Source organism: Aphelocoma coerulescens, chromosome 2 (assembly GCF_041296385.1).
Source record: "Aphelocoma coerulescens isolate FSJ_1873_10779 chromosome 2, UR_Acoe_1.0, whole genome shotgun sequence".
Lineage (NCBI taxonomy): Eukaryota > Metazoa > Chordata > Aves > Passeriformes > Corvidae > Aphelocoma > Aphelocoma coerulescens.
In genome coordinates, this window is record NC_091015.1 from 53,285,073 (window position 1) to 53,309,463 (window position 24,391).

At 44.4% G+C, this 24,391-nt stretch overlaps 4 protein-coding genes across 10 annotated transcripts in view; 3 read left to right on the forward strand and 1 right to left on the reverse strand.

The window, feature by feature from the left end:
• The window catches only part of FYCO1 (FYVE and coiled-coil domain autophagy adaptor 1), a 46,013-nt gene extending 42,143 nt beyond the window's left edge, over nucleotides 1-3,870 (forward strand). For all 4 annotated transcript variants that reach the window (XM_069007478.1, XM_069007479.1, XM_069007480.1 and 1 more), the window contains one exon: nucleotides 31-3,870. In XM_069007478.1, coding sequence (XP_068863579.1) covers nucleotides 31-106 — 76 coding nt within the window. In that variant the 3' untranslated portion in view covers nucleotides 107-3,870. The remainder of the gene's footprint in view (nucleotides 1-30) is intronic.
• A 4,180-nt stretch (nucleotides 3,871-8,050) lies between these two features.
• Nucleotides 8,051-10,619, reverse strand: CCR9 (C-C motif chemokine receptor 9). Of its 2 annotated transcripts, none has more exons than XM_069005846.1 (3): nucleotides 10,551-10,619; nucleotides 9,689-9,749; nucleotides 8,051-9,211 (listed from the first exon to the last, which is right to left on the reverse strand). In XM_069005846.1, the coding sequence occupies exons 2-3, from the start codon at nucleotides 9,704-9,706 to the stop codon at nucleotides 8,051-8,053; spliced, it is 1,179 nt and encodes a 392-aa protein (XP_068861947.1). In that variant the 5' UTR covers nucleotides 9,707-9,749; nucleotides 10,551-10,619. The 2 variants fall into 2 exon arrangements, with proteins under 2 accessions (XP_068861947.1, XP_068861946.1); XM_069005845.1 differs by having other exon boundaries at nucleotides 10,503-10,581.
• A 5,305-nt stretch (nucleotides 10,620-15,924) lies between these two features.
• Nucleotides 15,925-20,334, forward strand: TMPPE (transmembrane protein with metallophosphoesterase domain). 3 transcript variants are annotated; one of them, XM_069007485.1, is made up of 3 exons: nucleotides 15,925-16,011; nucleotides 18,110-18,248; nucleotides 18,722-20,334. In XM_069007485.1, the coding sequence occupies exon 3, from the start codon at nucleotides 18,811-18,813 to the stop codon at nucleotides 20,125-20,127; it is 1,317 nt and encodes a 438-aa protein (XP_068863586.1). In that variant the 5' UTR covers nucleotides 15,925-16,011; nucleotides 18,110-18,248; nucleotides 18,722-18,810; the 3' UTR covers nucleotides 20,128-20,334. The 3 variants fall into 3 exon arrangements, with proteins under 3 accessions (XP_068863586.1, XP_068863585.1, XP_068863587.1); XM_069007484.1 differs by having other exon boundaries at nucleotides 15,931-16,011; nucleotides 18,110-18,225; XM_069007486.1 differs by lacking the exon at nucleotides 18,110-18,248 and having other exon boundaries at nucleotides 15,946-16,011.
• Nucleotides 15,932-24,391, forward strand: part of GLB1 (galactosidase beta 1) — a 41,230-nt gene continuing 32,770 nt past the window's right edge. The window contains exon 1 of the mRNA XM_069007483.1: nucleotides 15,932-16,011. Within this exon, the coding sequence (XP_068863584.1) occupies nucleotides 15,958-16,011 (54 nt within the window). The 5' untranslated portion in view covers nucleotides 15,932-15,957. The remainder of the gene's footprint in view (nucleotides 16,012-24,391) is intronic.

Below are 24,391 nucleotides of genomic sequence, written 5' to 3' on the forward strand. Positions count from 1 at the left end.
ATCTTTTTGCTCTCTTTCTTTCCTTGGCAGGTTTATCTCAAAAAGAGTGTTTTATCACTTGGCTGTAGAACGACCTGTCATCTATGATGGAAGTGATTTTCCATAGCCTTTACTATACTATGTATTTTTAATTAAATTTTTAAGATATGCTATTATTTGTGTACATGTAAGCATTCTGATTACCACTGTGTTTGAAGACTTTGAAACTATGCAATAGTTCTAATGCACTTAAGAGGAGATGTGTACACTAAAAAATGGAAGCCTTTTCAGGAACACTAATGGTTCTGTACTGTGTACAGATTGCTGAAAAGCCATGTTGTTTGGTTTAACTGGTCAATAATAACCAATATTTTTTCAGTGGGGAGAAAAATAAGTGTGGGGGTGTCTAAATGCAAACTGAAATTCTCTGCTGAAAATTGAGCTATTTTTCTTCCAAAAATATCCTTCAAAAGGAAATTTAAAGAAAAATGCCTATTTTTGACCTCTTCACTGAGGTATAATCATAACCATCTCTGTTCTGCTGTACTGCTCTTACAGTCAGAGCAGCAATTATGTAATACTTCAATCTTCACAGGCAAATATGGTAATCCATCTAGAATTTTTTATCTTTTCCAAGTTTTATAAGCAGCAAACCATAGGAGTTTTATAATTTTTGGGCTAAGATTTGGCAAGTCTTAACTGGCTTCTTAAAATGCTTTGGCACTGAATACCAGTTACGAAGAAATAAACACGAAGCAGCAACTCCTTTCACTTTGGCTCACCGTACTCTGTATGTTGGTCCATGGAACCCAGCTCTCACTGAGCACCAGTGGCAGAAAGCAGAGCATCCCCTGTGGAATAAAGCACTGCTCACTGCGTGATATTGGGAAGAAGAGCATTCCTTTTTCCTGCCTTAGCACCTTAGTCATCAGCATTCACAGGAAAGCACAGTTTCTGAGGAGATCAGCAGCGTCTCTCTCTCTAAACCACGTGGAAGGCAGCAATAGTGTTTGAACCGGTCTCAAAATGTCCATCCAAAACGGAATGCATATCCAGGCCTGGTGAGCTCTCCACCCAGTGGTGTTAAGTGTATTCTGTCCCTTTCCTAACCCTTGCAGTTGCCCTATCCAACTGCTAACTTTCCATCTCAGATTTGGGGGCTGTTAACACTGCCTTTTAAGGGAAGACTGGGTTCTCACTTATATAAAATTTCTATACAAGCCATCTGCTTTCTGTATAGAATTTCAGCTTTTTGTCAAAATATCTGAAAATGGATTTTTCCATATAAAAAACCTGTCTTCCAAAAGAATGGCAAAACATTTGGCAGGAGAAAGAGGAAAAGCTCTTTCTCCCAACCAGCCCTCCTCATAATTTAAGTGTGTCTGATTTCTCATGTTACTGATCTCCAAAGGAAACCTCAGACCTGGAGGGTTTTAGTGCAGCAGTTGGTAGAAGACCAGCACAACCTGTGAGGAACCCTGTAGAGACCTGGTGGCAGCTGTAGCTGGCATACAGGGGTCATGGTGGGAGACAGAAAATAAAGCATGAGGGGAAAGAAGAAAAAAGGGCAAGCATAAGCTGAAGCAAATGGTTTGGGGAAGGGAAAGGGGCAAACTTAAAAATGTAAAAGCAAGGACAGGGAATTGGAGGAAGGAGCTCAGCTGGGAAAGGTGGTCAGGAGAGGCCAGCTGGTGTTTATGTATTGCTGGTCCAATCCAGTACCCATACGGGATCTCCCACACTAAAAGACTGGTTGATTAAGAGGTGGAGATCACAAACCAAGTGTTAGACATTTGCATAGGAGCAGCTGAGGCAGAAGGAAATTTCTGATAATAGGAAAGAAAAGAATTGCAGATAAAGCTAAAGGTTGCTCATAATTTGTTCCAGTTGTTAACAAGATATAAATACAGTGATCTTGAAAAAGATTGTGAAAGAATGACTACTTTTCATGGAGCACCTAGGATTTAGGTCTCTGGCTCATCAATGGCTTTTTCTTGCCTTCAGCCGCCTTCTTACCCGTGGTGGTGGTGTGCTCCCAACCCTCTGCCAGGCAGAGTGGTCAGTGGAAGGTGCAAGCTCTTGAGGGCTGCAGGGCAGCTAAGCCCTGACCTGGTTGAGTGCATGAAAATGAGATGGACGAGAGACTGACATGGGCAATAAACTGCAATAAATGGCACGGATCGGTTCATGAATTACAGCATATTTCAGTCTTGAAGCTATGTTTTATATTTAATTAGGCAAGAAGAGATTATTTATTGCTTAAAAATGGAGTACTGTGTACCATATGCTATGCAATTTTCACTGAGCTGTTACTGAAGTCTGCTGCAGTTTTCTTTTAAGCTTTTAGGTGTGGTTTTAAAAAGCATTTTGCTGTTGTTTACTTAGAATACTAATCTTACTGGGATATCTTTCTTAAAATGCCAAATGTAAGGTAAAGGGACACTGTCAAGTATCTTCAGCCAAAATATGACATCTCTGTTCAGAGGAATTTGAAATCTCTCTATTCAAAATTATTTGACAGCCTTGCCTCTTGATTTCCTCTCCACATCCAGTTCTTGACATCTTTTCATCCTGTGGCAAATATTTTTAAGCCCCTGTTCATGTAGCTCTTAAAATAATTGTCTCTGTGTAGTAAGCCAGATGTTTCCCTGGAGGTCTCATGTAGACAGTCCTGAGACTGGCTGAAGCCTGTGTTTGGGAGAAGGGGAGTAAATCCACTGGTTGTGTTCATTTAGCATTTGAGTCTTTATGGTCCCTTCTCTTCAGGTTTTCCTGCCCATTGAGAGTAATTTTATGGCTTTTTTTTTTCCTCTCTGAAAGAGGTCTAACAGTCGGTCTAACAGAACCTGTAGTTTAAAGATCAAAATAAAATGTTTGCTTCTGACCAAAGACAGTACTTAAGGAGAAAAAGTTTCAAATTATGAAATATCAGGCTGGTAAGGTGCAAGTGGACAGGAGTGCAGCTGTTCAAAGAAGCTTCCCAGGAACAGTAATCCCATCATAACAGCTGGAAGAGGCTGTGCAGAGAGAGTAAAGAACCTGACATTAGTACAGACCTTTTGTTTGAATGTCCCAGACAGTTTATTACTGGAAAAGTAGAAACCCAATAAAGGATTTTGCACAAATGCAGGCTTGTGCAAGAGATTATTTCATTGTGTAAGAGATTATTTAATTCAAGCACTTCATTCCTCCATTCACAAAATGCTTGTTCATGTGAGCTATGCCAGCAATGCTGAAAAATCTATTTATTTATAGATGCTCAGGTGATTTGTTGGATTGGGCTTTTTATTATCTGTAGGAATGCAATAAAGAGAAAATAAATATTTTAAATGGATCATGAAATTAGTTGAAGGAGATGTCACATTCATAGGACAAAGAGATTATACATTGTGGTCAGCATAAGCAATTAGATGATTTTCCTGGGTGCTGGAAAGGGTAAGGAGCTATGGAGGGTAATATTTTTTGTTATGAAGAGGTTTATGCGAAGGAAAGAATATAGTTCCTTCAAGAAAGTGACAGTGTTCCTTTACTCAGCATTACTCCATGTTTCTTTATGAAAGATGTATTGCACAAGAGTGTACCATGTTACAAAACAGCAAAGCTACAAAAGCCTGACTTCTTTCCTAAAACTGAAATTGCACTATAGTTTTAATTATGCTCAATCACTGAGGTTGTAACTTGTTCAGAAGCATTTTTTGGTCTTAACTGCCAAAGAATTGCAAACCCTGTTCACATAAAACTTCCTGCTCCATATTTGGGAAAAATCATGTATACCAGTGTCTGTACAGTTACAGAGATGTAAACGGTTGTGTGTTGGAATATTTCTTGATGCTTTTTTCCCCCCTTTTTTAACCTCAGGAATTTAAAAATAAAATTCTTTATCGTTGCGAATGTGTGTCCCTTTTCTGCCTTGTAGAGATAACTTTGTGTGGAAGATAAATCTGATGATTGTATGGTCTACTTGGGGTTTTTTTGAAATTCAAGGTTATCCTCATATTGTGCCATCCCCTCATTTCAAAGCTACAGTTACCAATAGAAGTTTCAGAGCACCTCAGGAGGCATCTGGAGTCCTGGCTCCACATTCAGAAGCTTCCCTCCAGGAGAGTCTCCAGCAAAGCCTAATGTGGAGTAGGAGTGACCCGCAAAGAGTGAGTTTTACGTATACCCATTTACATGTGTAAGTGACTGTACTTTGCTGTACCTCAGCTCTGCAGGGGAGCCATTGAAAGGCTTTGTGTCCATTTCCAATAATGCATTTCTGTTCATACTGGATAGTACCTTCTCCCTTGGTGCTAGGGAAAGGCTCTCCCAGCCCTACTTCTGCCTTATGTTTCTCAGTTTGTGCCCCAAGACCAGGCCTTGGCACACACAGGATCACATTTTTCTGTGGGGACCATGTGAAGCTACCACAAGACAGTGGTATCCTTTGCATTAGTCCTTGAAGTGTCACAGGGATGCTTTGAAGTCCAAATATAATTCCTGTACTCTCACACCCTTCCATCACTTCCCTGCTCTCTGGAAGAAGTGCTTCTGTGAAGATGTCTCTGTTTCAGGCAGAGCAGGCACTATGCAGGCAGGTTTGCCTGCAGAGAGTGAAAGTTCCTCATGGGCTCTCCCAGCTTCCTCCCCTTGTACCACAAGCTGTGCTACGTGACTGCCTGCACTGCAGTGACAACACAGCACTTGGGGCAGATATGAGTCCAGCTGTCCCTTCAAAGAAGAGCAACAGCATAGGAGACTACAGCCCAAAACTGGGAACGTCTAGGAAAAAATGGTCTTAAAGAGAGGGGAGAGGAGCCAAGCTATGGGAGATCTCAGGCCTCTCCCAGGACTTCCAGCAACTGCTCGGTGACCATCCTGCTAGAGCTGTGCATAAAACGTGAGCAGAGTCCCATGGCATGTGTGAGAGACCATGGGGCAGGGGAGCCAATACCCTTTGCCTGGGAGGAAACCTCCCATCCCAGAAGAGAGCATCAGGTGAAGGATGGGGACACCCTAGTGAGGGACAAGAGGGATTGTGGTAGGATAAATCCAAGTAAAACATCAGGGCAGAGGGACAGAGGAGCTCAAGGAGGGCTTGACCACAAGCAGCTGTGCTGCTGGCAGATGGAGGCCCCAAGGAGATGGAAGAGGGAGTAATGGCAGAAAACACCTCCATGACTGAGTCCTTGCTGTGTGCTGGCCAACAAGGGTTGGTGACGAGGCTGCAGCCAGAGGGGCACCGGGATGCAGCTTTCCCCCCGAGTTTGTGTGGTGAGAGCAGCCTGGGGAGCCACCAGCAGCTGCTGGACCACAGGCAGCCATGGTGGAACAAACCCCAAGAGGGAAATCTGCCCCCAGCGAGGCTGGGCCACTAGCTTTCCCTGACAAAGTGATGAGAGCAGTGTGATTCAGACCAGGATGTGCATGACCCAGGGACAACCCTGTCACCCCAAACTGCTGCAAGTTCACTGCTGTTTCGCCACCCTCAGCAGTTTTACCTGCTGATCGAGCTTGAGTATTTCCCACTGTGTTTGGGGGACTGAAGAAGCTTTGCCTTCTCTGAGATGGCCATGAAGTTCAAGTTCCTGGGGCTAGCGAAATGCTGTGCAGGGGAGAGGGGCTTGCAGCAGCTAAGGTTTGCACACTTATTTGTTTGCATAACTGGATGGTTTTTTTCGGGCCAGGAGAACCCTCTGTGTAGGAGCATCATCAGCCGCAGCCTCAGGAAGGGGTAGTGGGACTGAGCTGCTGTGGAGAAGCATCTGCCCCCAGTGTGTTCCCTCAGAAACCTGCCCTGCCTCCCCAGACTGCACCCCACCCCTCACCTCAGGGTGCCTGTGGGGTTCTCAGCTGCAGCTTCCACACCACAAGGGTTAGATATGTGAAATAAACCCGCTTAGCAAAGCTTTCCTTTGGACTATTTTGAGCGGGGTAAATGCTGTGATTGCAAGCAGGTTATGTGTATGGATCCGAACTGGGAAGGATGTGTGGGCAAGAAACAACCAGTTGATCCCCTTGGTGTACATGGCAGTGCCTTTATTTAACATAATTTCAGCTTCTGTTTGCTGACCACAAACCACAACCCTCTCCCCAAACCTTTCTTACACATACAGTAAAAAATATGTACATCTTTGACCATTTTTCTTCCTAAGGAAAAGGTAAAAAACCCTAATAAATGTATATGAAACTTGAATGACACTGAACCGTGCCATAAATCAAATCCCTCCTGATGGGAGAGAATTTTCTAAAAACCCTTGCAAGGAGTTTCAAAGATAAACCAAGACTTTTCCTTGAGTTTCAATGCTGCCGGATAATTGTTTATTAAGTCTTATCAGAGGAACAGAGCCACTAGCGTGACCCAGGTACAGCATAGAGCACAGAAAGCAGGAGTGAAGTCTCTAATTATCAAGATTTACACAGCCTTTTAAAGATAATTTAACCAATGGTTACTAAAAACATATATTTATTTTCACTTTCCTACCAATTATTCAGTAACACGGGCAGGAACTGCGGAATTCTCTATCCAATCATCCCAAACTACTTTTACTGCAGGACATGGAGTAGTAGAAGAAGGAGAAGAAGGTTTAGAGAACAACAACAATCCTCCATTTTGATATTTTTTCCTCATCTATTTACAACAAAGAGAAGCCCAAAACCTCTAAATTTTCACCCTGTGACAATCTTACATAGTAGTCTATCACCTAAGTCACACCACTGTATGTTCTAGTTCCTGTCTGACCGTTGGTAATTTTTTCCAAGGTTGGAGGTTAAAACAGTGTCATTCAGGGGAGTAAGAACCCTTAAAAACAGGCAGAGAAATATTCTCAGCACTCTGGGTTCCTACACTTGAACCCCATCTGCCCAGTGGTACTCTATTAGCTAGAAAAGCGGCACCAAACTTTGCAGAAAGCTCGTGTTTATCTACATGCTTTAATGAAAAATGCACAATGACAACCCTTTTTCCCTGGAAGAGCTAATTACCAGAAGGCAAACCAGGTTAAATGAAATTATTTAAAACAAAGCCTCCTGAGCACTACAACCTGCAACTGAAGAGTGAGAGGTGCAGGCTGCAGTCAGGCAGGACAGGCGATGCCATGTCCTTGTGAGGGGATGAGCGAGGGGGAACAGATAAATGATGCCCTTGTGGGCTCAGGTTTTGGGGGGTGCATTACAGCACACCACTTTTGGGAATGGCAGCCTCCACAAACTGATGTCTCATTCCAAATTTCATCAGGTTTGATACTTAATTACTCCCTGTCTTGTGGGCCCTAGGTTAAATATATTTTCCAAAGATATTGGTGCATAACTGGCAGTCAGTTGAACCATGGATTTGGTTTTTGTGTTCTGGTTTATGACAGCTTTGCACCACACAGCAAATATCCTTGGGACAGACAGCTCAATGTCTCTGAAGCCCTTACATTTTTATTGTGAGGGATGATTTGTTTCCAGTATCAAAACGGGAGCCATCACACCTGACATCACACAGCTAAAATACAGGAGAAAGACAGATCACATTCTGCAATGACCACTTTATGTATGTGAACTATTGGCCTTTCTTTGCAAGAAAAGCCACCTATGGAGCCAAAGAGAGCAGCATTTGCTCACTGCAACAAACCCGTGTCAGAGCTAAATGCTGTTCTCCTTTACAGGGGAGGGGATCTGTGTAGGAATCTGGCAGGGCTCCCAAGTCAGGCTACCCTCACAGGGGAATGAAGGCTGAGCCCCCTCCTGCTGCTCCCTATGGACAGAACGCTTCATCTGCCTCTGTTGCTGCCATAGCTGGGTTTACCACCTCCCTGCAAGACTTGTTATTTCAGGTTGTGGTCTGAGCTGCAGATGGGCCAGCTATTTACGGCTGTCACAAAGATAGCTTTTGACCTCTACCAGTTCTGTTTATAGCAAGTAAGGTTCCATTTTGCTCCCATCTGCCAAAGGTTTCCTGTCCTCTCAGCCAGCAACCCTTGGTTGGGTCCCACACCTCAAGGACAGGCCCCCAACCCTTCCTGCTCCTCTGGGATAATCTTTGGGGTATACAGGTGATTTCCAAAGAGCTTGGTGCTTCTCTGGAGAGGAGAGGGTGAGGACTAACTTACAACATGACTTTGCAAGGAGGGGACATACCAGAGGAGGTCCAGTGAGTGCTGACGATGAGAGAGTTCCTCAGCTGCCGCCTCCCCAGCATGGCAAAGGACAAGTTTGAGCTGTGCTCCTGGCTGTCACAGGCAGAGGAGTGCTCCTGGCCCCTGCTCCAGCAGCAGCCACAGCTTTGTATCATCCTGCCCAGCGCCGTCCTGAACCGCTCGCCAGCGAAGACGTAGAGGAAGGGGTTGAGGCAGCTGTGGAGGAAGGCGATGCTCTGGGTGACCTGCAGCCCAATGTCCAGCTGGTTGGCAGCCTGACAACTGTGCACCACCCCGGTGTAGGTGTTGATGGCTTTGACCAGCAAAACAATATTGTATGGGAACTGAGAGAGGAGGAAAGCAGTGATGATCATGGTGATGATCTTCAGTGACTTCTGCTTTTGGGATCTTTTTGCTTGTAGGAGAGTGTTGATGATAAGGGCGTAACAAATAACCATGACAAAGAGAGGAAAGAAGAATCCTATGGCGACTTTCAAGACCAGGACCGTAACTCTGAAGATCACGCTGACATTTGGTGGGTACATAGTTTTGCAAACTGTTACATCACCCACCTGCATGCTCTGGCTGTAAATGATTTCTGGGATGCACAGGCTCACGGATGTCAGCCAGACAGCCAGGCACATGAGCTTGCTGCGCAGGAGCCACCTTCGCTTACAAGTTTTAGCTTTCATTGCCTGGACAATAGTGATGTACCTGTCAAAGCTGATGCAGGTTAGAAGCAAGCTGCAGCCATAGTAGTTGATCTTATACATGCTGTTGACGACTTTGCACATGAAGTCCTTGAAGATCCATCCATCGGAAGCAGCCTTGGCCCAGAAGGGCAGGGTGAAAAGGAGCAGGAGGTCGGCGATGGCCAGGTGCAGCAGGTACTGATCCATCATGCTCCTCCTGAAGTGGTATTTGCAATAGACAAGCACAACCAAGGTGTTCCCCACTGTGCCCACAGCAAAGATGAGCCAGAAAAACACTGGCAGGAAGGCTTGAGCGAACTGCCTGACCTGCCTCTTGTCGCACATGAAGTCTGTGCTGTTCACTGGGTTTTCACACAGGGACAGCACCATGCTGTCATTCCTGTAGTAATCCAGGCTACTCTTGGCAGGATGTGTGACCTGCAATAGGACATGTAGTGAACTTGTGTTGAGAGGCTCAGTAAAGAACACATTTACCCCTCTCTACCAGATGCAGTTGAAGATGCCTGAGGTATTCCATTTAAATGAGAAAGTTCAAAGGCTGCCAGTGAAACAGAGCATTTCAGATTGCTTGAAGTGTGCAGTACAGCAGAGATTTATAAAAATGACCCACTGAGTAAGAAACTCTACAAAAGAGCAGTTCACGACATCCCGCCAACGTCAGTTATTAAAATGGCAGGTGGTAAAAGCATTATCTCAGATAATTCAAAACATGGTTTGCTTGGCTTCAAATACATAACAAAAGGCAAAATACCCAATTTGGAAAGAGGTGGAGAAGTCGTTGCGTTACTGCTATGTTGGGATAGTACCAGTGGCTCAAAAGAGGCAGAAAACTGATGGAGGCAAAAAGGGAGGGGAAGGAAAAGGAGATGAACAGTGACATAGCTGTATACTCACTACACTTGCAGCTGCCATCTTCAGCCAGATCGCTCCTCAGTCCTGAAGGAACCTCCGTAGCCTGGAGAGGAAAGATGGGAAAAACAATTGATTTGAAACAACTCTGAAGCAGAACTGTGACTCTTCCTTGTACTTCTACTTTTAAGAAAAACCTCGACTCTTTGAAACAACTCTGGCCGGAAGACGAACAAACCACACAGAAATTGATGTCGCTGATTTGAAATATTTAGCTATTTCCATTTTACAAATTTACATTTAGCCTACATTAGGTCTTCAGCTTCTCTATGGCACTGTGCTGATTAAGACCTTTGATGAGTCACTGAAATCTCATTTTTCACAAGCTGCAGACTCCCCAGTGTGCACATGTACAAAGTAATCTAAAAGCTCTGTATCTTGCAAAAGATTCATAAGAAAAATTGAGATGTGTCTCTTAAATTATCTAGCAACTATGAAGGAAAAGTACCTGGCTTTAGCAGTGCTTTGCAGTCTTAAATATTTGCATCTGCTTCTGCAAGTAATTAATCTCTATCTGCAACTTCTCTTTCTTATCTGTGAGTTTAGGCACAGTGCTCATTGCTGTTGGCCTGCAAAGCTGATCATTAAGCCCCAGTAAGCAAGAAAATATTGTTTTTTTCTGCTGCAGATTCCTTTTCTAGTCAGTCCATCATCACAAAAGGTAGCTGAGCCTGGCGGGCTCGGTGCAAGACACATGCACCTAAGTATTCAACATGTTCTGCACCAGCTTCTCCAGATTAATGCCTGGTGACAACACAAGAAGGGTCAGTGCTACTGGGGAACTTCAACTAGCACAGACCTTTCCTCCAGACCCCTTCAAAAGCAGCTCACATAACCGAGAGGTCACCTTGAAGAGACCCCAGCAGAAGCTGGATGGAACCAAACCTCCTGCATGGGGAAGTGGCCCATGTCCATGCCCTGGCTTCCCTCTGGCTCCTCGTTGGGGGCTGACTAAAAGCACCTGTCGTTGTGCCTGGTAGCAGGCAGTCATTGAGCTCCTGATTTCTCCCCAGAACTCGATTCTAACACATCATTGCAGCATCTGCTGAAAGGTGCAGAGCTGTGCATCTCCAAGGAGCTTTTTTGTGTTATTTTTTTCTAGCTGTCAGACCTACCTTAAATTGCAAACAAAAAGATCATTGTAACTGGGCCAGTTTGGTGGGGGAAAAAAAAAAGGTGATTTGTAATTAAGTTTCCTTTCCATGGAGGCTGCTCGTGGGAAAAAGAGACATGAACAGTGGAGGAGTGGGGGGACTCATTGGGATAATTACTGCAGCAGGGCCAGCCTGGATGTGGCACCCAGGAGTCACACTCTGCATATGATGTTTGCTCTTTACACCTACAATTGGAGCTCTTTTTAGGCTGAGTGTGTGCTCCTGGGGTCTCAGCCTGATTAGACCTGTCACAGACTGTTCACTCTGTGGTTTTCATGTCTGAGGTGGCCCAAACACAGGTGGCAATCTTCTCTTTCTTTATTTTTATTTTGGTTTGGTTTTTTTGGTTTTTTTTTTTCCTGGTAAGTTCTTTCAATACCAAAGGGACAATGTCTCATACCATCGTTTTTCTGCTCATATGCATCATCTAGCACAGGGCAAATCAGAGGTTGCTCCTAGGCTGTGTCTTGCTGCAAAACACTTTCACTGGGGAAAAAAATATCCTTGAACAAGAACTGGGTGCCTCTGGGCATCTGCCAGTGTCTTCTTGGGAAGGCTGGGACAGGAATGAAGAACCAGGTCTAGTCCTGCCCGCTCCAGATTGACCCACGGTCACAGCTTCCCACTGCTATCTGCCAAGGCTGCCAGCAGGCAGGAGCCAGGATCACAGGGTCTGTGTCATGCCCTGCAACACCAGGTGCTTTACAAGCAACAGCAAAATAGAGCAGAACAAAAGCATGCCACCTTCAAGAGGAAAGGCCAGGCTAGCCCTGCTGCAGGAAGTGGGGAGATCCAGGGCAGGATGGCAGGCAGTCACATGAAGTCCCTACTGGTGGCACATCTTTATGTGACAACCATCCAGAAGAGTATGGTAGGAAAGACTTTGAAGAGGAAGGCAGTGAGAAGTGGTTAATAAAAGTATGAACTCGCACATCTTATGTCTTCTTTCTGGTCAGCTGGCATGCAAATGATGCTGATTTAAGTTCCCCTCTCTGCAGGAAGTCTGAGCACCACGGGGTTTTGCTTTAATGATGGTGTTCAGCTGTGACCAATGCTCATTCAACTCACACTTCAAGGAAATTTCCAAATTGCAGTTCAAGCTCAGTTCCAATTATGGAAAAAACAATGATTCTGGCTAGTTTTTGGGTTGGGCTCTGCTGTCACTTGGCACCATGCTCATGTCAGCAGCAAGGCATCTCCTTCCAAGGGGAAGGAGCCCAGGATGCTCCACACTCAACTGCAAAATCTCCCCTAAGGCATCTGGGTGTCTCTAATAGTTGGTTGGCATCTTAAAACTCTTCATGAAATGGGTATAGGTCTGTATGATGATACCACTCGACAGCACTTGGCTTCTTTAACCTCCCAGGCCACCCTCTAGGTAAAGAGGAGTGGGGGAGCAGATCTCAGCCAAACCCCAGGGTACCTGCTAAGGAAAGCCCAGGTGTGAAAGCACAGGTGCAGTGTCTGGGACTAGGGATGAGTTACTCTGAGCTTGCAAATGGCTGCCTGACAGTGGATCCATGGTAATTATCCTTACTTCGAGCTAGTTTGGCCCTTGGTATAATGCAAACTGATTCAGCACTGGGAGGGTTACATTAACTGCAGTAGGGTAAAGGCATGCCCATGGGCAAAGCCTCTGATGCAAGGATCTTCACATCCTTTGGTCTCTCCTTTGTGAATCTGAGCTCTCATGTTCAGGATTTAAGTGACTTTAATCAGACTTAGTTTAATTCTCCCTGGAAGCAAATTAAAATGTGTCATTTAACCCACCACTTTATACAGCCAGTCCCACTGTACTAAAAGCCCCCGGGGCACATAAACCTCCAGACCAGAACATGGACAGCTGCTCATCCTGTTCATTTCTTTCCTGCCACATGCCATTTGTTAAGTGAGTGTTGCTGACAACAGCAGCTTTTTTGCCCCTCAGAGTGGGAACAGAAGCAGAACAGTGTGAACATGAGTCCTCTTGCCAAATTTCTGGCAAACTGGTTCCTGATTTGTATCCTCACTCAATGCCATCCACAGTTAATTCCTTTCAATCAAAACCAGAGACAATGCAGTCAGTTCTTGCAATACCAGCATGCATTGTGAGATAACTTTTGACTTCCCCTCAGCTCATATTGATGCAAAACTAAGCATCTCTGTTTTCCTTACAGATTGCTTTCATGTTCATCAAGAGAACTTGCAAGTGAAACACTATATTTTTTGTTTTGTTTAAAGTGAGAAAATTAAAACCACCAGCATTTCTTCTATGTGTTCTTTTTAACTTCAGGGTGCTTAATATTAAGCACAATTTGGGGATGATTTTTAAAGCCCTAATTTATTGCAGGTACTACAGACAGAGAAGTACTTAGCTTGACATACTGATCAGGGGCTGGAAAGATTTTGCAGAAACAGAACAAAACTTACGGTTATATCCTCTGCTGACCCTGACCAAAAAGTTTCCTTTTTTTCACAGTAAAAACTGCACTGTGTTTGCACTAAATCTGTCTTTTAACATACCTGTTTTCCTTCCCTTGGGTAAAAGGAGGACATTATGCTGCTTCATTCCAAGCAGACTGTTTTAGAAGTTCAATAATTCCTCAGATGGTTTGTTTAGGAGAGGCTGTGTCTGCAATTCACTGGAGGATATTTGCAGTCAGTGAGATCAGTGCCTCTGATTGCAACTCCAGCCAGGTTATTTGCTTATGTAGATTACACAGAGAGGTTCCTGGGGATTTCCATACCCAGCAAACAAAAGGCTCTTCTTAGTCCCATTTCCAGCATGGGTACACAGTTCTTAATTTTTTCCTTCTCTTCAGAAAGGTGGAGAGTTAAAGTGAAAAACCATCTTGAAAACTCTCTGAATGGCCCTGTCAATTAGAACATCCATCACAAAAATGTGTTGGCCCAAGCCTGCCCAGATAAACTCCTAACAACAGCTGAAATAACAGTTTTGGCTGTGAGGATGGGTTGCAATCACAGAGCTTGAAGGAAAAAAAATATTATTTACATTACCCTAAGTGTAGCAACACTTTTCTTCCACAAAAATAGGACCGGTTTAAAGTCTAGGTACAGAAGACACACAGTTATCCAGTTTCTACCACAAAAAAAAAAAAATTAAAAAAAATTATATTTTTATATATATATATATATATACGTATTTCTGTGAACCCAATTCCTGTTTGCTGGCAAGGAATGTTGTAGCAATTCCTGTATAGAGCCATGTCACCAGCAGCTCCTTTTACAGAGCACTTGGCAGGTGAGGACAGACAAACCAGACCCCAAAGTGGTCTGGTGTTAAACGTTCTCATTCCTGTCAGGTATTCATATTCCTGTGCTGTGTATTCCTAATTAAATTGGGAGCTGCCTGTGCCTGCTTGCCTGGCTTGGAGTACTCATTTTAGAGTACACATTCTTTTGGCTGCATCTGTTCTCGAGGGATATAAAAACTTTACAGATCTCAGGTCCAACTACTATTTTAGGAGAATCGCTGGCTTTGTTACTCACACTGTAGCCTGGTTCATACTGTGACTTTTAACTCCTAAGTGTTTGTCTGCAGAAGTGTGCAGGGGAAAGGAATAAAACGAGGCTCGCCAGGGATGAGCAAAGGAATGGCACACCAAAGTTTGAGAGACTGTGCACCAGTGAGATCCTTCATTGGCTACACGAGGCACTGGGTACAAAGAACTGCATTTGAAGTGTTTCTACACACAGCATCAGGAACAAGCAAGAGGAGCTTAGAAGCCTTGGCTCTGCCCCAAAGATGCACCGTCACTGGCATAAGCGAGCCTCCAGGTAGGGATTAAAGGACAAACAAATAAAGCGGATGTGATTGTGGGAGTCTACTACAGGCCACCCAGCCAGGATGACAACACCAATAAATTAGTCTTTAAGCAACTAAGAAGTACATGTAAATCAACACAGCTGATAAAACAGGTCCACAAGATTCCTAAAACACCTGTACTTCTTGGTACAGGTACTAAGAGTACTGCCGGGGAAAGGTGCCCTCCTTAATTTGTTGCTTGTTAACAGAGAGGCACTTATGGGTTGAGGGATGATTTATGACTTTCTTGGCCACAGCAACCATGAAGCAATCAAGTTTAAAATCTCTGCTGACAGGAGGAAGAGTGTCAGCAAAATTTCAACTCTGCATATGAAAAGAGCAAAATTCAGGCTGCTCTGGGAATCAGTTAGTGAGGTCCCCGGGCAAAATGCCTCTTTCTCGTTTGGGTTTTACTTTTTTTTTTTTTACTCTTTTCCCTCTTTCCCCTCCCTGGCCTTGCATTTTGTCATTCTCTTTCTAAAGCACCCTCACCCATGAAGCAGAAATTAGCTGCATGGATGGAAGTGAGAGTAGGGCCATCTCCCCGCCTTCCTTTTGTCCCCCAGGCATCCGCACCTCTGGTGCTGGCCTGGAGACTGGGAGACCCTTCTTCCACCTCCTTGGTGTGGGCGGAGGTGTGCGAGGCCTTTCTGCCCAGCCAAGGTGGCACAGGCGGCTGTTCTGTCATTCCTCTGGGGAGCTGGGACAAGTCCTTGGCCTTGGACCGGCTGGAGCGCATGTGGTGCTGGTCACTGGAGGTAAAGGCCAGAACCAGCTTTCAGTCCTGGCACCTTTTGCATGGGAGCAATCTTTGAGATGTACTCAGCATTGGAGGTTGTATCTTAATTTCACTGCTGGGCAACCGAAAGGGGATGACAGTGCTTTAGCACGGGAAGGAGAGCAGCCAGGCCCAGTGCTTCTGCTCAGGACGATGGGCTGTCCAGGGGAGGTAAAGGTCAGCAAGACCTTTCCATCTTGGAAACTTTTGTGTGAGAGGAATCCTTGGATGTATTCAGTATCGGAGGTTGTATCCCAAAGTCTACTGTGAGCTCCTGAAATTGCCCTGCAGTGCTTTAACAAGGGAAGTAGCGCACCCACCCGCACTACCTCAGGGCTGCCCAGGGTCTGTCCCGGGGGGCGAGGGCAGGAGGAGGCCGGGCTCTGAGGGGTGGAGCGCCGCTGCCGTGGTGCCGGTGGGGAGGGAGGAGGAGGAAGAGGAGGGATGCCCGTCCTGCGCCGGCCGTTTCCCGGCACAGCCGTCAGCTGACGCCGCCGTTTCCTGGCTGCCGCCCGCCATGCTGCGACTCCTGCTCCCGCTGGCCGCCCTGGCCGCGCTCCTCCGGGCGGCGGTGAGTGCCCGCCTCGCCTCCCCCTCCGCCAAGGACACGCGGGGGGTGGCTGTGAGGGGCGCGGGGGCCCGGCGTGGGCGAGGGAGGGCTGGCAGGGGCCTCCTCCCGCCGCTGGAGGAAGGGGCTTCGCCTCGGTCCTTTTTAAACCATGAGCGATTTGGGGCTCATGGGCAGCGTACAGGGCGCGGGTGCCGGGCTTGTGGCAGCGCCGAGGGGGAGATCCCGGAGCCGGGGCAAGGAGAGGTCCGTTCCCTTCTCCCGAGCAGGCCGGCCCGCTCCCAGCCCGCTGGTGCTGAGGAAGGGCTGGCGGTGCCTCCGTCCGGGCGTGATGGCCGGCGTGGCCGCCCGGCCGGAGCGATGCTGCCAGCGCCGGGACTCCCTGCGTGCCCAGGAATCGTGAAGGCCTCGCTGAGCAACCCGGGGCTGTGGGGGAACCGGTACCGACACTGTTGGGAGATCCCGTGGGAAAACTTGCTGATCCTGTGGTGTATGAGAGGAGGGAAAGGGGTTTTTCCTGTTCTGCGTAGATTCTGTTACAGCCGCCTTGTCCCGGGGGGCACAATACCACAGCCTAAGGACAAATCCTCAGGCTCCACAGTTCTCGTGGTTTATGCCTCGAGTTTGAGGCAGAGTGTCACTGCATCATTGGTAGATGGTGCAGTTGAATGGGGCACAGGTGGTTAAAGGCGTAGGAAAAGTAGAACGACATCATGTGAGACCTTTATGGAAGGGAAGATTGAGTCACAGTCAGTGTGGTCTCTGAGGGGTGAGGTTGTGGCTGAGCCTTCCAGAATTTTGAAGGTGGCAGGCAAGAGGAATGGAGGACAAATACTCTTCAAATTTGGTAGTATTAGCATTTTGGGGGGATTTAATAGGTTAGTGTCAAACAAATAAAATACTGTAAAAATACATAGTTTCGAGAACTTGCTGCCATGGGAGGTTGGAGAAGCAGACAGTACTTAACACATGAAAAAAAAAAAAAAGGGTTTGCCAAATTTAAATACATCAAGTTCATAAACAACATCCAGAAATGACTATGCAAGGATTTGCCCTCTAACATCCCTAATGTAGCAGCTTTGTCAGCTGAGGGGGAGTATGAGGGAGCAGACTGCAAACAGGGGCCAGGGTCCTGTCATTTATTTAAAAACAGCATTTCTTACTGCTGTTGTGCAGACAGAATATTGCATGGTGCCTGGAGGACCTATGGACTTGAATCAGTGGGGCATTTCTTGTGCTCTTATCTTCCTAGCTCTGTGTGTTTTCTGTAGAGGAATATGTGTAAAATAGCACTATGTCTTAATAGTTCAGTAACCGCTGAGAGGGCTTGAGGAACTGAGGCTGGCAGGCACAAGTTCCCTTATCAGCCCGCAGTTCCCTGACACAAGCAATGAGGGAAGGGGTCTTTTTAAAACTTGGTCTAGTCTTCAAAGTAGATCAGGGTCCTGTCATCACAGATGTGCTAATGCTCTTTTAAATTAGCTTGGGAGGGTATATGCAGCAGGTATAAGCAACCTGACAAACTGGAGTTTGCAGACTTCTGGGCTTAGGCTCACTGCTGAGCCCTGCAAGGCTGCTTTTGTGCCCTAGTTCTGAGATATTTTTGGCTTTAATGATTGCTTGCTTTCTCTAAGTGTGGATTGAGAGACAGGAAGTGTTTTGAAAATCAGTATGCTGTTATGGGACTGTTATGTCAGACGTGGTCTCTATTGTATGTCATAAAAGACTATCCAAACTTTTTTTCATCTATGATTAAAATAAAACAATAGGTTTCTTTTAAATAGAAATGTGCAACCTGAGCATTAGTAGAAACACTGTGACTGAGCAAAATACAGAGCAAACCAGGGAATTCTGGTACCATTCAAACAAAACTGATGCTTGTTTATTTTCAGTCTGTGAGCAAACATGCATTAGATTCTGTGCTCCCTTCTAAAGGAGCAGGGTGTGGTGTTTTAATCCCTTTTCAATTTAATTGTATCCTGTTAGACCTGGATATGCTGGAACAGGTGCTGAATCTTGGAAAACTGTACACGTAGTGGAAGTGAGCTGGAAGTGAGTAGCAAAACACAATATGAATTTCACTGATCCTACTGATTTTCAGGGCTTTGGAGAAGTCTGATTCACAACTACAGGCAAGGATATCTGCTGATCATCTGCAGTTTCTGGGACCACAGTTGCATCTGTTCCAGTGGGGATTTCACTGCTGCTGTAGCATGTGTTAGTAGAACCTCTTGCATTTGGTAAGAATGTTTTAGGGTGGTGCCTGCTTTTCAGATGGAGCCAACTGCTTGGCAAGAAGAACAGAGATCATGTATTAAGTTAATAGCAGAAGCAGCTTAGTCCCAGAACATGTATGGGATTTACAAATGTTATAATGGTTGTTCCCAGGACTCATTGCATCCCTGTTGTGATGTATTGCCATCTACTATTAGGAAGTTTTAATGAGAAAAAAGAATTTAAAAGAAGAGGGGGTGTGGGGGAGAAATGATTAGGGGAGGCAGACAGGGAGCTTGGAAGGGGCCTTCCAGGATCCAGTCTCTTCTGTTGTCTGATTTACTCCACTTCAGGACATCTCCTTTGTGTCTTTATGACAGTGATTCTGCATGACCCAGCATCTTGCGTAGTATGTAGAGTAGCAGTCCTTTATTGCAGTCTGGGAAAAAGGGAATGTGTGTAATATTTTAAAGCGGCTCATACTGGTTCCTGGTTGCAGGCTTTGTTGACCCAAGGCATCCCTTCATAACCACATTATTGACTACTGGAGACTTCTGCAGAACAGAAGGGAACAGTCAGGAAGCAAAGATGATCTCCTTCAAGCAATTGCCCATTGAAGCAAAGGCTGCAGTGGCTGCAGGAGTGGTTTTCGTCTCCATGATGCTATCGCGGAGTTACCTGGTGGAAAAACTCGATTTCAGGACACGGCGCTGGCTTCTAAGGCTGCAAATGGCGCTATTTGTTAATACACTCATGTTGATGGGATCTCTTCATGTTTGGAGAAGCACAGTCACCACGTTCACCAGGTCTTCAGCTGCCAGCTCCTTCTGTTTCATGCTGTGGAAAATAGCTGTGTTCATGTTTCTAGCTTTGGCTCATTCTAGCTTCTTTACATTGCTATTTCTTGTTGCAGAAGAGCCTTATTTCTTTTCTTTAGCTGCCTACACTTGCTTGGGGGCCTATATTATTCTCATCTTTTTCCTCTTCACTCTAGGCTCTGTAGAGCAGGCTTACAAGTTCTTGGCTGGGAGAGGCACTAAAGCAGGCACTGGCAACAAGAACAGAACAGCACTGAAACCAGTTCTGGCAGTCTTGCTGACTGTTGTGCTGACTGTTGTTGGGCTGTTAAATGCTTCCCAGCCTCCTACTGTGAATTCAGTGGAGATTCCAGTTCACAAGCTACCCTCAACAATGAACAACCTGAAAGTGGTGTTGCTTTCAGATATCCATCTGGGGCCTACGGTTGGGAAGACCAAGCTTGCCATGATAGTGAGGATGGTTAAGGCTTTAAAACCAGATATCACCGTGATTGTTGGGGACCTGACTGATGCCGAGGCAAAGATCATACGACCTGCTGTTGAGCCTCTTGGAGAACTTGATTCCCCTTTGGGAACTTACTTTGTCACAGGAAATCATGAGTACTACACCTCAGATGTTAGCAACTGGTTCGAGCTGTTAAAATCATTTAACATTCAGCCATTGCATAACGAGAATGTGAAGATTGTTTCACCAAAGAGCGCTTCGGACTGGTTCTGCCTGGCTGGCGTGGATGATATTGAAGCAGATGTGTTGCACTACTCGGGACATGGCATGGATTTGAAAAAAGCTCTCAGAGGTTGTAGTAATGAGCATGCAATAGTACTCTTAGCTCATCAGCCAGTTGCTGCAAAGTGGGCCCTTCAGGAGAGGCCAGACATAAATTTAATTCTCTCTGGCCATACTCATGGGGGGCAGATTTTCCCTCTAAATGCTGGAGCTTATCTTTTAAATCCGTTCTTTGTTGGCTTGTACAAAGTTGGGCAGAACACCTTTGTCTACGTCAGCCCAGGGACGATGTACTATGGAATACCCATGAGGCTGGGCAGCAGAGCTGAAATAACAGAGATAATTCTGCGTTCTCCTTGAGGAGTTTTCCATTTGACAGACTTCATAATTTTTTTTTTTTGGCCAGTATATTGGCTCTTCTACTATGAAAACAAATCCTTTTTCAGGGAAGCCAGAGAAGATATGTTGGGCTGAGCTTCAGCAGGTTCTGTTAAGTTCGAGCAGAAAACGCTAACTGTATCTTGGGGCTATGAAATAAATTTGGGACATATTAAATTACTGAAGAAATTAGGTCTTTGAGTTCATTATTGTTGAGGTTCTGCATTTAAAGATAACACTGATGTCATGGAGATAATGTGTGTCCTCTGCATGTTTAGTATTACCTGTGTCCTGCAGCTACTTCACATTCCACTGTTCGGTATCCATCAGGCAGCTGCCTTGTCAAATCTCAGGCAGGTGAAGTTCTGAGCTTGTGCTGTGAAGTCACTTGTGCATGTTTTGCAGAAAGGCCTGCAAGAGTGCCCACTGAGTATGTAAACTCTAGGAGGCTTATGCTAGATTTGTTGTGGGAAAGGAATAGTATAAGGTTTTTTTTCTTTTAATTGAGGCTGGATGTCTTTATTCTGTCAGCTATCTGCAGCATGTACCAGGGCTTCTGGTCTGTGCTTCTTACTAGTACTATAAGTTGCCAGGCATCAGTTCTGAAATTCAGTTTTGTCCAGTTAAGAAGTTGGTGAGACTGATGCCAAAGGATGAAAGTAGCTGTCTTTCTCAGGCATTTTCCCCAGAATAGCTGGGCATCCAGTAATTACTTACTGAAAATAACTCTAATAAAAGCAATTGAAAAATATTTCATAGTTAACTTCTGTTGCTATCTGAGCATACAGTACCTCCTTATATAAAGCAGTAATTCCAAAGTTGAAATACTCAGTGTCTTTTATCTTCATTCTATATTTTTTCTCTCTGCCTAATTTCTCCTCCATCATTTTTCTCTTGCAAGAGTAAGTAGATGCTATTTGAAAACAATGCAAATAGGTTAATGCTTGAAATTTGTTAAAGGCTTTAATATTTAAGTAAATTATGTCCTCTTTTAATGAGAGTAAACTCTGCAGCAGGTGACTTTCCCTAAGAGCATTTGCATGTCAGTGTCCTGGTTATCTGATGGGCACATAGTGGAGTAACTGCTATAGGATAATGAGGGATGGAGGATTTCTTCCCATCTTTCATGGAAGGTCTTAGCATAAATTAACATAATATTGGGAAATTTGAGGTATTAGAAAATACTGATACAAGCATTCTTGTTTCTGTATCTTTGTGTTCACATAAGAAAGCTGGGGTGTAAAATAATGTGTGAATTTTGTCCAGGCTGATGAAGCACTTTACTTCTGTACATCTTCTCTCTCCTCCTGTCCCACCTCAGTGTTGCTGCATGAAACATCACAGGCAATTGGAGCCTGGGAATCCTGCCTCTGCAATCTGCAGCTGTAGCCACAGGGTTTTCCTTGCTCTGCCTTTCTGCCCAGCAGTACCCAGGTTCCTCTCAGGCAGACCCATGCAACATGAGGCAAAAGAGAGCAGTTCTTCTACAGGAGACTGAGGGTGGAAGACCAGAGCTGAGGTGTTCGGTCTTTTCCTGTCTTCCTGTGTGATCCTGAACCAGACAACCATAAATGCTTTGTTTCATTCTTCAGCTTCTGTTCTCATATTGAAGGAGGTAGATGGGGATGTGTTTGAAGAGTACCATAGTCTTTGTACAGTTGAGGGGTTTTGTAAGTTAAATTCTGAAGTTTGTCTTCATCCACTCCAGACATCTCCCAGGCAGAGTTTCTGATTCCTATGCTGGTTTTGTAGACTGCTCCTCTGTGCAAACATCTTACATTTTCACTCAGGAATAATGAGAAATACTGTAAGCGTGTCATGAAGGTCATTGGACTTGTTGGAGAAGTCAGTCCTCTTTCAGCCTGAAAACTAAATACCTTACCAGCCAGGCTCTCTACTTGCCAGATTAGATAATTTCTGTTTCCCGTCACTTATAATTTTTGTAAACTTTTTTTTTTTTATAAAAAAATATAATACCTGTTTAAGTATCTTAAAGTTTCTTTCAACACTGCCACTGTTGGTGGCATAGTGTCAAATGGTCTTATGAGGAGAGAATTTTGATAGCATGTAGCCCTCTGTTTACTTGTCAATACGCCTTCAGTTAAAAGCTGTGTTCTGGGTTTAGTCGTGCAGAGTATTCTCACCTGGCCAGTAGTCCAGGAGGATTGTTTTTCACTTGTTGCACTGAATATTCTTACCATGTTAAGAACACTAATTGTTAAGCCAGTTTCCTCAACAGGAGGCATTTGTGGGACTGATTTTAGATGGTGTCAGTTTCTCAGTGAGTTGCTAGTATTATTTACTTTTTCTTTTTTTCCCTGCCCATTTTATTTCTCTCTTCATTCTGAGGAAGTGTGTATAAAAACCTAGCTGAAGGGATCCTTCCATTCCAGAATTTCTTCATTACTTTGTATGTGCCTCTCTTGGAAGATAATTATGTATCCTTTCAGAAGAAGATATGTGTCCTTTTATGAATGGTCATATTGTCATTTCATAAATTTATTGGGTTCTCCCGATGTAATTTAGTTCTTGCCCATTTTTTTTGTTTCTCTCCCTCTGAAGGGTTGTCTGCTTGATGATTACTTATTACTTTAAATCTTTTCTTTCTGTGCCAAAACACTTCAAAGCCTTTTCTTATTTTGCTTTTTAACTATGAATGGAAAGTATCCTAGATCAACATTCTGTTTGATGGAAGGAATGAACCATTTCTATAATCTCTCTAATCAGCAATCTCTAACTGTCCTTCAAGGTTCTTTCTGTACTTTTTACAGTTTGATTTGAATGTGCACAACTCAGACCTGTGTTCAGTATTTCAGATGAAGAAAAATTGCTGTGCTGCTTATTTTGTAATTTAAAAAAAAATTTTTTTGTAACTTTTATGTGTGTGTGTAATGTATTTAATCTGGACAACTTAACTAAATGAATATATATTTCATCCTATAAAAGGCCAGTTCATTGGAGGGTGAGGAGGAGTTAATTACTGCAGAATTAATAGCAGAATATAATAGTACCATCACTCTGTGAAAATTATATTTATTATATAATTACTATAGAATTGATTGGAAAATATGTAAAATTGTGGTATAACGAATGCTTTAAATGTTGGGATTCAATAAAACTTTATTCTTATATCAAGCATGAGGCCTCTAATGACCTTTTATTTTGTACCAGTATGCACTGTAGCAGTTTATGCTGAATAGTTTTAACACACTCATTCTGTTTACCAACAAAAACTACAAACAATAAACCTGACTAGTTTTGGAAACTCTTACACCCCCCCTGCCAAGCGAGGCATGGTGGAAAGTGGGAAAGGTAAGGCCCCTATTACATTTGCCTAAAGCCTGCTAGGAGAAAGAGGTGCAGACTGAGGGGGTGAGGATGTGACACAGAGAAAAGGACCACTGTGAGGGCAGAGAAGGGTTCCTAAGAGAATTTTTTGGAAGGAACAGAAGAAAATTAGTGATTTGTGATTTTCAATTTTGATACTTAAGCTGTGAGGTAGAGAAAGAGGTGTTTTGTGATTGGTCTGTGTAACAGAGGCTAAAAATCTTCAGAGGTGGAGGATTTGTACCCACATTTGTTTGCTTTCTAAATAAGAAAAAAACCCATTTTCTAAGTTTGGAGAATGAGAGATTCTTGCCACTGATAAACAGTTCTGTATGTTGAAAATGGGAAAAAATCCTATGTTGAGAGATGTGCACATTATAGAATGTTGAAATAGCGTTAAGGTTGCAAAAATAAACACTTGATTTAAGCAAGGACAAATTCTTTAGTTCTTCTCTTTTCCATGCGAGTATGCTCTGAGGATGTAAGGTGCAGCATTATAGCATTGCCTGTAAGGGTCTGAATTTTCACCTGGGCACTGGTATGATTTGGTATGAACAAGCTGGCACCCCAAACAGTGCTGTTAGTGTGTGTTGCTTACCAAATGAGCAGACCCACTGCCCCATCTTCTAGGGAGACAAAGTAGGAACGAATTCCCTGCATATTCACAGTGGTGAGTACACAGTATTGGCAGAGCCAGACATAAATTCATGAGGACAACTCTCCTGTTTTTGTTGCAAGCCCTGGTCTGCATGTAGTAGGTCATCCACTGGCAATAAAGTAATGCTGAGGAATTGATCATGATGGGAAGTCCGTTTACAATGAATGATGAGTGAGGTGAATTGGAAGTACTCTGGTAGCTTCCTCCCTCTCCTCACCCACATAATAACACTGTCGGGAAGTGTGTGTGTTGGGATGGTGC